Genomic DNA, 15548 nt, shown 5'->3' on the forward strand with positions numbered 1-15548 from the left:
TTTTCTTTTCTTTTCTTTTCTTTTCTTTTCTTTTCTTTTCTTTTCTTTTCTTTTCTTTTCTTTTCTTTTCTTTTCTTTTTTAATGGGAACTCTGAAGCCTGTGCTTCGATCAGAATCAGCCACAATTTTTCACTTTCTCATCCGTCTCTTTCCAGCAGCCATTTCCACTGATGCAGTTACGCCCTTACCCTTGCCTTAGAAGATGTCCCTCAGCAGTACTTTGCTCAGCATTTCTGCCTCTGGGGAAGGAACAGAATAGTAGAGCCTCTCTTTCTTTCCTTGACTACCACCCTTTGCCATGGATGGTCAAGGTGATAACCTTCTTTCCTTGTTTGGTTGTTGCCAGTGAATGTCCTGTTGTGTTTTACATTTGTTTCGTTCCTTTCACAATTTTTCAGCAGTCTTTCCCCAGAAGTTGTGATGCCAGGTGTGTTCACCATGAGGCACTGGTCGCCTTGGAAGCCACTTGTTCCCTTCTTGCCAAAAGCATCCCGTCAGCAGCTGAGTGACTGACTGTCAGGGTGTTGTGGATGAAGTCTTGTGGATTAAGATGGACATTGTATTACCTTGGTAGCCTTCACACGTGTCCAAACGTCAACTTTCATACTTCTGTTCACTTGAAATGAGAGCAGTCACCACTGAGTTGTAAGACACGTCTATCCCGAGGGCTCCCGACTGGAGACTCCTCCCCTTCCTCCTTTCCCAGCCAGAGCATGCGGAGGACCTCTTTTTTCTACTTCCTGTAGCTTTAAGCCATTCTTATACCAAGGCTTCAGAATATAGATTTTGTAATTTGGTTATGTTTAAGGTATTTTAGTTAGTATTCTGTACCACCAGCGCCTTTAAAAAATATGTTGGATGTATTCTATCACTTCTATAATTATGCTTCTGGTTTTGGAATTTCTGATGTTGAGGTGTGTTACTGGGATGTGTTGGTCTTCTGTGGGTTGTGTACTGAGAAGTAATGACTTCTTCTGTCCCCATTGTCGTTTTCTTTATAAGATTTTTAAAATATGTTCAGGCCACATTTGCCAGCACTGATTTCACTGGAAAGCAGTTACCAGGACTTAAAATATACATTCCGGGGCCCCCAGAGACTTGCGTATTTGGTGGTTCCATCTTGGTCTTTCTCAGAGCCTGGAATGTACTTCTGCTCTCGGAAACGTACGTGAAGCCTCACTTAGAAGGGGGACGCCAGCACCAGACTGCATAATGATTTAGTCTGTGATGGATGGCTGTGCTTTCAGGGACTGCAGAACTTTAAAACTTCACTCTTGAACTTCATGTGTAGTCTGTGTTGGGGGGTAGCATAGTGGATGGAGCATCATCTCCTATTTTGACCTACAAAAATGATAGTTGTTGTCAACCTAATAGGGTCTAGGCTATAAAGCCATTTTCTCACTTGAACCCCAACCACCAAGGCATCAAGCCCAGCACCTAAGGGCACTACCAGATGCTACCAGACGCTTGCACTTGAGGGCTATTCACTTTACTCCCCCGGAAGACATGTCAAGCTGCCTTTTTTCTTAACTTTATTTGTTTTGAAAGAGAGAGAGAGCGAGCAAGCGAGCATGTGCACATGAGCCGGGGAGGGACAGAAAGAGAGGGAGAGAGAGAATCCCAAGCAGGCCCTGTGCTGTCAGTATGGAGCCTGATGAGGGGCTTGATCCCATGAGCCATGAGCTCATGACCTGAGCCAAAATCAAGAGTCAGACACTTATCCGACGGTGTCACCCAGGCTCCCCACCATCTGCTTTTGTACATGTCGAGCGGGTATATCTATCCAGTGTAGATACCTGGCCCATAGCCCCGTGCTTTCAGATTAGGGAACTTAAAGCTTTCCTTCCTTTATTACAGGAAGCTCTGTAGCTGGCCTTATTGAAGCACGTTCCTGGGTGATGGTGCATCCTATTTGCCCCTGTAGGATAGATTATGGGTTCTGGACCACTTTGACACAGAGACCTCGTTGTCACTGAACATTCGTCTTTGTGGATGCTGTGTACTTTTACATCCTCCACATTTTCTGCGATTTACAACCTCCTGGTCACCGTTAACTCCGTTAGACATTATTGTTGGTCAGCCAGAAGTGTCTATTAGTCCAAGATAAAGTACTGTACTTCATGTTTGCTTTTGAGATATGCCCACAAGTAAAAGACGGAACTGGAAAAGGCAAAAAACTCTGTTAACATTTACTTACATGGAAGGGGCTAGGACCAGTGAAATCTTCAATTTAAACACAGATCCACTTTGATGATGGCCTTTGTGGTTATGAATATCATCGTTCAGTTGTTTCCAGAGCATTAGGGTTTTCTTCTGGACTCTGCTATTTATGAGGAGAAGACATCTGCCAGAAGGTATTAACAGTGAGGAATCCTGGGCAAAGACCAGAAAGGGTTCATAACACCTAGAGGTTGGCCAGGTAGTGTTGCTGTGAGCAGACAGGCCTCTGCTATTTCACTTTAAAAGGCTCTCGCAACCGGGGCGCCTGGGTGGCACAGTCGGTTAAGCGTCCGACTTCGGCCGGGTCAGGATCTCGCGGTCCGTGAGTTCGAGCCCCTCATCGGGCTCTGGGCTGATGCCTCGGAGCCTGGAGCCTGTTTCCGATTCTGTGTCTCCCTCTCTCTCTGCCCCTCGCCCGTTCATGCTGTCTCTCTCTGTCCCAAAAATAAATAAACGTTGAAAAAAAAAAAATTTAAAAGGCTCTCGCAACCTGAGATTCATTCATTCGTTCACTAGCGTCACTGAGCAATGGGTCCTGACAAAATAACAAAGTACTACTAATTTATGAACATCTGACTTTAGGCTCAAAATTCTACTATCTCTATTTCGTTTGTTCCTGATTTTTAAAAATGAATAAACTGAAATCTGAACATGGGCAGGCCATTGATCAGTCTACAAGAGCTCTTCAAATAACTCGGAGAAAGTTACTATGAAAGTACCTTACTTAGAGCCTAGAATGAGGCAGCGCCATTACTCACAATCTGATAGTGACTCCTGATCGTGTGGTGTGTTTTTTCTTGGGGGAAAGAAGTTCTTCTGTACTTCTTCTGCCCTAATTACAGGTCAACTGGTTGCTTTTTCCTTGAGTGTATAAAATAATTGGTTTTCCATCAATTTTAAATCCTATCCATTCTCTCAATGTTCCTGAGACTTTTGAGAATCAGATCTCACTAGAACTTTCTACCTCCATCCACTTCTTTCAGTGTGTTATATACTTAAATGATTTTAATTAAAACTTATAAATTTATTATAATAATGCTTGCTGGTGTAACACTGAGTAGAAATAATAATGTGTCCAAGAACTAAAAATATTCTAACTCAATAATTCATAAACTCAGATGCCTGAAATAATGCAGTAATATCAATAAAACGTTGAATTCTTTTTTTGCGATTAACATTATAGTTGGGTGAATCGCAGAGTAAAGCATGCACATTAATTTTAAATAAGAAAGCTTTACTACTTGGTAGATAAGCAGACGCTGTTTATGTTATTTTTTCTATATGTTGCCAACAGTAGAATAATATGGAAGAAAGATCCCTACATTTTAAGTAGGCACAAATTCACTAGAATGCGTCTTTGTTCTCAGATGCAAAATAAATATTTCTATATTATTTTATACATTATTTTGTTCTGATAAGTGGATATGAAAAGCGAGTATCCTTTTCTTTCTTCTAAATAGTATAGTACATTTATGAGTGGCCAGAAATTTCGTGCTCATTTTCCAACTCCAAGAAAAATCACAGTAAGGAAACATGTTGAAACCTGTGTGTAAGCACATTCAGTTCGTGTTTTGATTCTTAATTTGCAATTAGAGGATGAGAGTTTCAAATCTCAAAAGAAAAGAAGTTCTGAAATTTAGCGTAGCATGTATGCCTGGAGAAATGAATGCTATCGCTTTAAGATAAGGTAGGCTGGTGATTCATTGCACGACATAAGAAACAAGATCGATTTGGAGCAGGCTCCTACTGTTAGCTTTTTTGAAGATGGATTCTCACGCCGAAAATAACACAACATATTCTAGATAACAGCAGTTTTTTCCCCTGAAATCCACCAAAACTGAAGAAAAATCCAAGTGACTGTTCTTAGCAGCTGTGTGGCCTGGAGTTCACTGGGGAAGCTGGCTTCCTGCAGTCCCCTATTCATCACCTGCTTCAAAGACAGCCTGGCTGGCTATAGTTTGCAGGCCAGGTAGGGTGCCATTGTGCACAGTCTGGGAGGATTAGTATCAAAGCTGCGGCAACCAGGCCCTTGGTCTCGGGCTGCCATTCAGTCTAGCAGGGAGAGGCTAAGACTGGCCAAGGTCACAGTCTCCAGTGTGGAGTGGACTGGGAAAGGATCCTGAGAATAGAATGCTCTTTATGAAATCATGGCGCAAGCCTGCAGCACAGCAGGTGCCCTTCTGGAACACATAACATCTGTTTATGTTGGTATACCGTAGCTGACAACGAGATAATAGAGCTTTGAAATTTATCATTTTATTTTTTTAAAAAGACAACTGTATATACAATAATCCAGATGCGTATTTGGCTTCGATCTTTTATTTGAAAATCATAAAGAAAACTGACCGATTTAATTGCTGCTTTTTACGTGTATATATTTAAGCAAACAGCAACGCGTACTGACTATTAACCATTTATAACCATTGCTGATCAGTAATACCCGAATTCTTGGGTAGGAAATACGTAGCATTCGACATAATTTTTTTCAATGTTCAGGCATTTATGTCAACAGATTGCAGAACGATTTCCTGAATATGCCCAACTGGCTTGAATATTAGGAGGTTTGGATAAAATCACCCCCTCCCCCCCAGACGAGAGTATTTCAAGGGTGAGGTAATAATGACGCAAAAATAAAATTTTCAACTTGGACAAATTAGAGAAAAATTAAGCTGTCCATGAGTTGTCATGACGACAAGGATGTTCTGTTGATGAACTGTCCTCCTCATTGTCCAATCAGATAGTAGAGCTGAAGCTGGAGCATGAACAGGAGAAGACGCACCTATTACAGCAGCATAACGCAGAGAAGGATAGCCTAGTCCGAGACCATGAACGGGAAATTGAAAACCTGGAAAAACAGCTTCGCGCTGCCAATATGGAGCACGAAAATCAAATTCAAGAGTTCAAGAAACGAGATTCACAGGTAATTATCAATAATATTTGATAAAACGGCTATCTATTTTTAAAAAGTCATCAGCGTTTAGTGTTTTCTTATTATTCTTGTTGGTGCACGCTGTTTGATCATTTGCAAAACTGACATATAAATGTGATTTTTTTGTTTTCTTCTCCCCCCCTCCCCCCGTTTTGAGGATGAATAAGGCTTTAACTACAGAAACCACAGGTAGCCAGATTAAAAATCCCATGGCGCGCTATAACTTGGCCCCTTTTTTATAATCTTGTCTCAGTTCCTTTCATGATGGATTTTTTTTAAGGTATCTGCCCCTTACCCCTCCCCTCAGCCTCTGCAAATCCCTATGAAATATATCAGCCTTACTCCTTGCTTTTTGTTTTAATCTCTGTAGGTAATCAAGCAGCTGTTTTAATATTTGCTTTTCCTTCCTGGTGTTGCTTTTTTTTTTTTTTTTTTTTTTCATTAGACTCTATATTTGATTAGATCACTCAGATGGCAATTGGTAAAAATGACTCCAGAGAAGGGCTATTTCCCATCAGGTCTGTCGCTTTTTCCGACATGCACATGCCCCCCAGCCTCCACCTCTGTAGTCCCTGTTGGAAACCATTTGGCAGAATAACCCCCAGCTGTGGTAGCATTTGACTCTTCAAACTTATGGATGAAATGTGCACTGTCAGCATGGAAAATTATCTTTATAAATTTCAGATGAAAAAAAAATCTTATTGGGTGTGGGCATCTTTGTGGTACAATACGTTCTTTGGGGTATATATAATCAAAGGCCTTTGGTGTATCCTCCTGAGATTGCTGTGAAATTTTATTAAAGAAAAATTGAAGAGCAACTGATAACAAAAAAAGATAATTTTCTTTTCTAATAAAACCATATCATCTACTAGGTCTAATAAATACCTCTTTTCCCATTGAAATCTTAACCATATTATTCATATCACATACAAGCTTCTTCCTCAATATCCTTTCTCCCCAAATGATATAATTTTTAAACAATGAAATAAGCGTTCTATTTTTTATGACATGTGTTTAAACAATTTTATAATCATCTCAACTATAAAACTGCTGATTAAGTAAGATATTTATTTCTTGGGTGGAGGGCGGGAGGCGGTAAGGCAAAGAATAGGAGTTCTTGGTTATTTTTCATTTGACCTTGAGTTGTCTTTTACCTTCAGAGAATGACTGGGGCCCAAAAGTATACTCAGCACAGATTTTTTTTGTCACTAATATATGCTTATAGGAGAACTATTTTCAATTTGTTTTATGGGGGATTTGCTAACTAAAAAGGTAGTCATTGTAGTAGCCATGGTACCCGAAGAGTCAGGTGGTTCCTGCTAAGTCAATGTGGGTTATGTTTTTGCCACCAACCTCATCAGAGCCTTTATAAAATATAAGCTGATCTTCCGATTGTTAGCCATATAATTTACTAAGAATATTTTCCAACTTAACATTCTCCTTCAGAGATGATGCTAAGCCTCAGCATTGTCTTCAGTGATAAAGTATTTGGGTTCTGAGTCTGTGTAGGGTCTGTTTGCATAGTAGAATTGAGTCCGTGATACAATAAAATACCTTAATTTATATAACTCCCACTGTTTTGGTGCTGTTGTGGAAAGCCGACAGTAGTGGAGGCCAAATTTAGAGGAAATCTTTGTGATATTACATATGTCGTATCTGCCATATATAGGGTGCGGTTCACCCAATAACAAAAGGGAAATTTTAGAATTATTATGTATAATTAAGCCACAGGGAGAGTACAATAAGGTTCTTAATTGAATTTCTGCTAATTGAAATAATCAGTATGAGGACCATATGACCTCTTCAAATGCTGTAGCACAGGATTGTGTTTCTCCTATTTTGTCTTTCTTGGAACAATTGGAATTGCTGTCATAGGAACGCCTAGTAAAGCAATGGAAACTTAGGCTAAATGCATTCTTGATCTGAATGAAAATGATTTTCTGTGGAAGCCAAACTTGATTGATTGTTTTTAGAGAATGTATTTTTTTTTAATTTGCCAATGAGTTGTATTTTTGAAAACCTTATCGTGTGTACCAAAATGCTAATAATTTGTATTTATTTTGGTTATTCACTGAGGGTATTAATTCAGAGTTTCCATCAGGTAAGTTCTAAATTTTCCAAATAAATCTTTTCCTGATTGTGACTTAAATAATGTGATGTGTGAAGCCTTTTAAGTCCTGAATTCCATTCACAAATTTCAGAAAAACAAAGTGGACATATATTTTTTAAAAATAGAAGATCTTCTTTTCCAAATCACTGTTTTGTGGCTTGACACATGTATTATGTACCTTAAATATTGGATTGGATCATTTTTCATTTTAGGTCCAGAGAGATTTGATTTTCAGTTCACGTTTGGCTACTCCCGTTTAGCAATGGAGGCCATTTTGTAAAAAGGACTGTTTGAAATACTTAACCAAAAAAGGACCAGGGAAGTACCAATTTTGGATACTCTAGCTTTGCTTGCTGCTTTTTGTTCTATCAGATTTGTGAATTCAGACAATATAGTAAAAGTCTACTTTGGGTTTCTTCCATATATATTATGTATTATGTACTGATAAGAAAACCATGATCATAAAGTATAGTTACCTACCGTAAGGTAAATCATATATCAGACAGGAACTCCCTTGTAGTGAATATGCTATATAATTATTACAGGTTACTTTATACCCAAGGAATTTCTGTTTTCTAGAGAAATCATAAGGTATGGCAATGTAACTAAAGATAAGTAACCATTTCTTTCATTTTATTTGGTGTATTTGGCTAATTATTCTATGCATATATTATATCTTTGTCATAATACCTTGACTTCCAATGGTAGGATATTTTATGTGGTGATACTTACATTTGCTGAAATGCACATTAAATTTTATCACCTTCGTAGAAGATGGTCAGCCTGGTGTCTACCTGAGGTTACAATGTTTAAGAAAAAGCATCCAGATCAGTAGGTACCAAGACATATAGAAAGTCACAGCCTCAGTGTCAGATATTTCTCCTTTGCCAGATCCCTCTTATTGAAATTAATTTGGAGGGTGATTTGATTGACTTCATCATGTTTTTTTCACATAAAGAAAATTCATAGTTTTGTTATGATCATCTTAGGAGAACCTCTTCTAGCATGGTGGTTCTGCATGTGATTTTGCTTTTGAACTGCAGTGTAGTGGGAGAATTTCTCAGTTTATTCCTTTGAATTGTAAGAAAAACAGAACGTAGGTTCCCTGACTTTTCAGTTGTTCTCTTAGGACCCTGAACCACTTGGAGATCGCTTGATCTTTTATGTTTGTTGCCAGAGTGAGTGGTGTGTATGAATATCGTAGAGGACCTTTGAGATCCGCCCCAAAGGTGGGGTTCCCATCATAGGGCAGCTGTCTATGTCACCTGTTGAGGTACGGGCCCCTGGAAGACTCAGGGTGACCACAGCAGCCACTGTGAACCACCATCAGTAGAAGGCAAATTAATAGAGCCGACTTGGGAGACAGTTGTCACGAGATCCAAAAATACATGAAACTTAAAATTTGCTTATAGGAGATGGAATCTTTCCTCACTTTGGGATCTTGATGCCTTTCTTGATTTCCTAACCTGAGAATCATGATGCTATTATGAACGAGTTTTGCATAATAAATGGACAGAACATCTTGGTTTTGCCATATTGATTCACAGTAAGAGGCTGTCCTATGGCTAATTGTAAAATGTAGGGTTTTCAGAAATCTTCTTCTTTCTCTCTTCTACTTAAAAAAAGATCTCCAGAAAAGATGTTTGTGGTAAGACAATTGTAATTTTTAAAATTATATCTCGATGACATCACTTTCTTTTCTATGAATTTGGTAATCCGGGCCCAGATTAAAAATGTTCATTTCTAAAACTGGGTGTGTGCCTGTGTATGGTGGACTAAATATTGGCTGTTCTAAGATTCTTCTAAGGTTACTTATGGATGAATTGAGCAATATGTACATTCTAAACATTATAGCTAAACCTGTGCATGGTCTTTCGGCTTTTTTCGGGTAGCATTTTTCCATTGGAAACATTGATTTTAATTTTTTTATATGTCAACCACTTTCAAAAGGGATGTGAGGCGGCATTCTGTAATTAAAAAAACATTTAAACAGCTAAAATATAACTGAAAATAGTAATTAAGCAATAAACGGTATTCACTCCATCAGGAAACCTATACTACTTTTAAAAATGCTTTAGTGACGTACCAGTTTTAGCTCTGAGCGCACCTAGAAGCCACAGTGAAGAGGGGAACATGATGAATTGTGTCATTCTGATGATCTGTGAAAGAAATAATACCAGTTCACTTTTTTTCTAGCTCCCAATTCTGAGAGAAATGTATGACAGAGGACTTAGCCTGAAGGATACTGACCAATATAACTGTTGACATCTCTATGTATTAAAACATTTGGAAATGAAATGTGGCGGGAACATCTTGGAGTCTTTAAGTACTTTCACAAAATGTAATGAGCAGGTTATATTTTAATACGCCCACGTTTCATTTTGATCAAATAAAATGATGAATACCATCATGCTCAATATCAAAAAACACACGTGCTTCAGGAGATCCAGTTTTGTACATATGAATCAAACGAAAGGATATTTTAAATCGCGAGACTAGCAAAGTCTAGTACTTTCATCATGTGACTGATCCTGTAGCCCTTACAAAGCATCTTTGGAGAAACATGGCTGAGGTTAGAGGTAGTTTAAAAGCTAATGCCCAGCTGTTCATTTCGAAATCTGTTGCTCTCTTTCTTCCAGCTGATTCTCTTGTCCTCTGAATTTATACTATGAAAAACTATAAGAAATAAAAGCAAGTGGTAATTTGGTTCAGGAGCATAGGGTATTTGTACCTGTACTAAAACAATTCCCTTTCTTCCTCCATGACCAAAATGGTATCTCATCGTCTTTTATTCACTAAGATCATTTACTTGGTTTTGAGGTAGTAAATATTTTCATTTCTTTGGGTCAAGCGGACAGATCATGTGGAAAAAACAAACTATGTAAATATTTTCCCCCTACCGTAATGAGGCTGTTGCGGTCAATGTAACCCTGCTTTTTTGTTCCCTTCCTGTCCCTGGTGACACCCACAGTCACATCAGAGCGGATGCCTGGTGTTCCAGCTGTGTGCACACCATGCTTTGATACTTACCCCCGATACACTAAGTTATTTGTAGTAGAGGGAAAGAGGCATGGAATTAAGCGTGCTTTCAGTATTAGGTGGGTTTTGCTGCAATGCACATAATGTGTAATGTCAGACATAAGAAGGGTTGGTGGGAAGATGTTTTTATCAATTTATTATTCTGCGAAAAGAAAGTAAGACTTTTTCAGTGGACTTGTGGTAAAACCACACATTACAGGTTTCAATTTATTTTCTTTAGATGAAGCTTTATGGTATTATCGAAGAGCTGCATTTAGGACCGATCAAAAACTTACTGCATACATTTAGAATATAAACAGAGGTTTTCCTAACTGAGCCATTTTGAAAAGCCTGTGGGGGAAATACTGTTTTTCTGATACCAAAAGCACAGGTTATACAGAAATTTCCAAGGAGGATCAAAGTGCATTTCATATTTTGACACAGATATATTGATGCAAAGATCCTGTTTTATCAGTAGCCAATGGTGTTTTGTCTAATAGTATTACATATGAATTTAATAATATGTTTTATTTATATGTTATATGTATTACTATGTATAAGAATACTATTTCTTAGGTACTTAATTAGGAGAAAATATAGGAAGATGACCTTTCAAAGTGAAGTTTACATTTTTTGTAGATCGCTAGCCTTCTTTTTCCATTATAATTCTAAAATTCTGTAATTATTTTCATCTTATAGGCACACAAATAGCGTATATTCCTATAATTAAACTATTATAAATAATTCAACTTGGTCCTCGTCATGGAGAAAATTACATTACGTTGAAAAAACAATAACAGGCTGAGACAAGGAAATTGATTTCTCTAGGAATGATCCATTTGTAGAAGTATTATACAGTGTATCTTTAGTCCTGTGCATATTTTTTAAATGTGGCAGTTACCATGGAAACCACATTCCATGGCATGTGGTCCACTTTTAGATAAAGCATATTCCTTTTAAAGACAAACCTTCCAAATAATGGCATGAAGTATTCCCTTTGAATCAACAACTTTGTGTCAATTAAATGATTGCTTTAAAATCTGTCTTTTGGGGCGCCTGGGTGGCGCAGTCGGTTAAGCGTCCGACTTCAGCCAGGTCACGATCTCGCGGTCCGGGAGTTCGAGCCCCGCGTCAGGCTCTGGGCTGATGGCTCGGAGCCTGGAGCCTGTTTCCGATTCTGTGTCTCCCTCTCTCTCTGCCCCTCCCCCGTTCATGCTCTGTCTCTCTCTGTCCCAAAAATAAATAAACGTTGAAAAAAAAATTAAAAAAAAAAAATCTGTCTTTTGTTCTCACTCTACTTCATAGATTTTTTAGATAGATTAAAGTTGTCCTTGAAGAAGTAATAATTAAATGCTGGAGATATTTAAAATAGGGGGTACAGTGGTGAAAACCGGGGAGATGGCGAGGGACAAGTGTGTGGACACAGGACGTTGTGCCGGACGTGCATCTGTGCAGGTATCTACGTATCCAGCAGCAGCACAGCCAGACTGAGTAAAGAGATGACCACATCCAATTATTCTCAGTTTACAGATGAAGAACCTAGGGTTCAAGGCCACTACCTTGCCCAAGGTCACAGAACTAGCAAAGCAGGGCTCCTTAATCTTAATTCAGTACTCGTTCTCGATCCCCCAGCCTCTTGCAAGAGAGATTTTAGATTTGGGGAGAGACTCGGACATGGCAAAAAAGGCACAGGGTTATACGTGAGCCCTTGCCTAGCGTGAGAGACACGCTGGTACCCTGCTCCCCAAGCTGAGAGGCTCCTCACCATTTGCATTTCTTTCCGTGAGTTGCCATACTTGCCGTTGCTGCAGAGTCATAATTGAATCCTGCTGCGTGAGTTCCAGCTTTAGTAAGCAGTCCTCCCTGAACAGCACTGAATTCCTGTGCTTGTTTGTGCTTAACAGCGGCGGCGGCAGCAGCAGCAGCAAATGTTGATTGCGTGCCTTGCGTGCACCAGGCTCTCTGCTAGGTCCTTCGCGATGCACCATCTCTTTGAACCCTTCCAACCCCCCATGAGGATTAAACTTCCCATTTGGGAGCTCTGTTTGGACCTTCTTGCCTGGGTCCAAAGACGGATGTATGTTAGTCCATTTTATCAAGGAGACAAGTTTCAGAAAGCATAAGTAAAATGCCCAAGGTTACAAGTGTGTGGACGCAGGACGTTGTGTCTGTGTAACTTAGTAGGTAAGTTAGTGTAGCTGAGACTCGTGTGGCAGAGTCCCGTGCCCCATATGCCTACTTGTGTGTGAGTCCGTCGTCTCTGAGTTTCATTTATTCTGCATAAATTCCACTATATTTTTGATGTTGGATTGTCAACTCATGGCTAGATTTAACGTACTGATACCCATACCTCAGACCGTTTAAACCCAAATCAAGATTGAGCAACGGTTTCAAACTTTCTCCGACGCCACAAGCCATGGCTGTGTGTCTCTCTTCTGAGACACATTTAACTCCGAAGAGATAGGCAGTTCTTAATATTTTATTTGGAAGGGAATTCCTTCCCACAAACTTCAGAATTTGTAGACTGGAAAAATAAATATGTTTTTGAAATGGGTTCACTTTTGGCTTTTGCATTATTACTGAAATGAGAAGATGTGTCTAGAGGAAGAATGTAGGAAGCTTTTACATCAATGAACCTACCAATCTCGATAAAAATTAGCAGGAATCTGCAGTTGGTACTGGTGAAATGAGCTTTGGTGTCAATGGCCTATTATAGGCGAACACCTATCATAGTCACACACCAGTTTGGAATTTCACATACGATCCCTTCACTTTATGGAATGAATTTTTAAATCTCAAAGACTTCAGTTTCCCAATTTCTCCCCTAAGGGAACCCGTGTAATGATCCTTATTGCATGACAGCAGCTAGTCCAAACCTTTTAGAAGTGAGGTCAAGGCAGTTTAGTAAATTCAAACCCAGAGACTCTCTAGAAATACAAGGAATAATTAGAAACCGTGTTTCTTTTAGAATCCTCAAAGACAATTTATGTTGATGCAGTTATAGCTCAATTCTAGACTGACTTTGGTCCGGATGAGAAGTTTTCAGATGAATTCTTTTCTTTACATAAAATACCCCAGAGATAAATTGTTATTCCACATCCTGAATGTCATTCCCATTGACATAAGGAAAAATTGCCTTCAGTTATTTTTAGCGTATTGCTCCTCCTTGTCCTTTTCACCTCTGCCTCAAAAAAATTACTAAGAATGTTGGCAGAAATTATCTTTGAGGAAACACTGCATGAATAACTCTTCTTTCTTGATGTCTTGGAAAAGTCGTTTTTGGATTTCTGACTCAGTCCGTTCTCTGAGAGACATCCTTGATGTCTTTATTTATACATTTGAGGTAATTTTTTGTGACAGAGAGGTCGGAGCCAAAGTGCAAGAAATGATTGGCAAAATGATGATATCATCACACGTTCAAAGCACTGGCAAATTGAAGCTTATTAAACTGTCATTTTGTCTTCCATTCAGGACTAATTGGAATCATGCCTAGTTGCATGATAGGAAAGATACTTAACACCTGAGAATTTCTCATGAGAAAAATGACAGGAATTGATGTCAGGGAGACCGTAAACTCATGTCTGAGGAGGAGAGCAAGGCATTACATGAAAATAATAGTCTATTTTCAAGCTACTTTAATGTTTGTGTACAGAAAATGTTTGAAATATACTGTTAATAGGAGATAATAAAAAAACTGGCCTAACTGAGACTTAAAGCACTGAAATTGGTGGATTCATGTGAAACTTGGGAGTAGCGTTTTCCCATTGAAAGGAATGTTAAAATTCAGCGAAAATTCTTTTTCGTCACTTATCTTACATTGTTACCTGGCCTCTCGAGTATTTTTGGATAATTGTGTCCTGGGAGGTTGGAGAGAGATCACGAGAAATCAGAAAGAAACTGTACACAATTCGACTTGCAGGGTTGGAAAATGTGTGTTATTTTTCCGGTTCATTTTGATTTGTTTTCCTTAGGTGTGAGGTCAAGGCCTAAAAGTATTAGTCCTATTTGAAAATGAGATAATGGCATCCTCTGAGAATGAAGTTTGCTGAAGTCTGTGGCCTGGATCTGGGGTCTCTTCCCTTGTTAGTGGGGGCCATTGTAATGCAACATTAGTCTTGCATTGTGCCTGTGTGTGTGTGTGTGTGTGTGTGTGTGTGTGTGTGTGCGCGCGCGCACGCGCGTGCTCAGGTCTCTCCCACTGATATCACTCTGTGGTGCACAGGAGCTTCCAGTGAACATGAAACCAACAGCCCAGCCAGCCCCTAGCATCTCAAAACCAGGGAATTTTCCAGTGGAAGGACTCGACAGGTACAGGTCTTTAAAAAGGTTAAAATTGAACTGGTGATTCATTCATCTTAAGTTTGCCTCTTAAGTCAGTATTTATTAATGAAACAAACCCCAGATCCCTAGGGTCAAGCGGGACCTTATTTATTTTGTTATTTGCAAAGATGTCATTTAATGTACAAAATCCATGTGTTCACCAAATGTTTCCCGAAGAGCTAATTTTTTTGTAATGTAAACGTTATCCTCACTTGTTGGGCAAGTTTTATAGTAGCTCCAGATAAAGTGATGTTGGCATGGGCAACGAAAGTGGAGTGTGAGGTTTGAAAACTTTTGTTCTTCACTTATTCAGAAATTATGCCAAAGCTGTCATTAGACAAAAGCCATGAGTTCAAGGGGTACAGGGTGTTGCCAGCCGCTATTAATGTCAATCCTGACTGTTCATATCCTGGTTCAGACTTTGGGAAACATGGAGATACACTCTTGTACTTAGACCTCTGGGATCATCGCTAGTCACGGCAGTAAATGTCACAACCCGTGCCTACAAAGTTGGCATTTCTTAAAATAAGTCATTCAGTTCAGAAATAAGACTAGTAAATCTTCTCCTGAAAATCATCATTATCGTTAACTATTCTGATGGCTTTTTGAAATCTCATTGTTCCACACTGATGTCAACAAAAGGGAACTGTGACTTCAAAAGTTTAGTAACTGTGACTCTTCAGATAACGTATGAATCAAGTTTATTTCCATATACATTTTTCCACCTGTAAAAATTGGGCAGAATTATGTATATGGAATTTCCTCATGACAGAGACTTTATTCGGCTTGATTCATTTATTCGATGAAGATTTCTTGAGTGCTGTTCTGTACCAGGCCCTGAGGCTGGGTGTTTCAGGAGGTGTGTTTCACATCCTGGTGCATGTGAATATTGTCCGAGGGTTATGTAGAGTGTGGCCCATCTAGCCTTAAGGGGGTTCCTGCTCTGGGTAT

The 15548-nt window shown here is 39.2% G+C and overlaps 1 protein-coding gene across 10 annotated transcripts in view; it reads left to right on the forward strand.

Moving 5' to 3' along the window:
• Window positions 1–15548, forward strand: part of CEP112 (centrosomal protein 112) — a 473818-nt gene that overhangs the window by 197634 nt on the left and 260636 nt on the right. For all 10 annotated transcript variants that reach the window (XR_005783756.1, XM_040452171.1, XM_040452174.1 and 7 more), the window contains one exon: window positions 4958–5140. Coding sequence is in view for 9 of the 10 variants with exons in the window: in XM_040452171.1 (XP_040308105.1) it covers window positions 4958–5140 (183 nt within the window). In the remaining variant the exon portion in view is untranslated. The remainder of the gene's footprint in view (window positions 1–4957; window positions 5141–15548) is intronic.

Source organism: Herpailurus yagouaroundi, unplaced genomic scaffold (genome assembly GCF_014898765.1).
Source record: "Herpailurus yagouaroundi ecotype Mexico unplaced genomic scaffold, PumYag 206, whole genome shotgun sequence".
Lineage (NCBI taxonomy): Eukaryota > Metazoa > Chordata > Mammalia > Carnivora > Felidae > Herpailurus > Herpailurus yagouaroundi.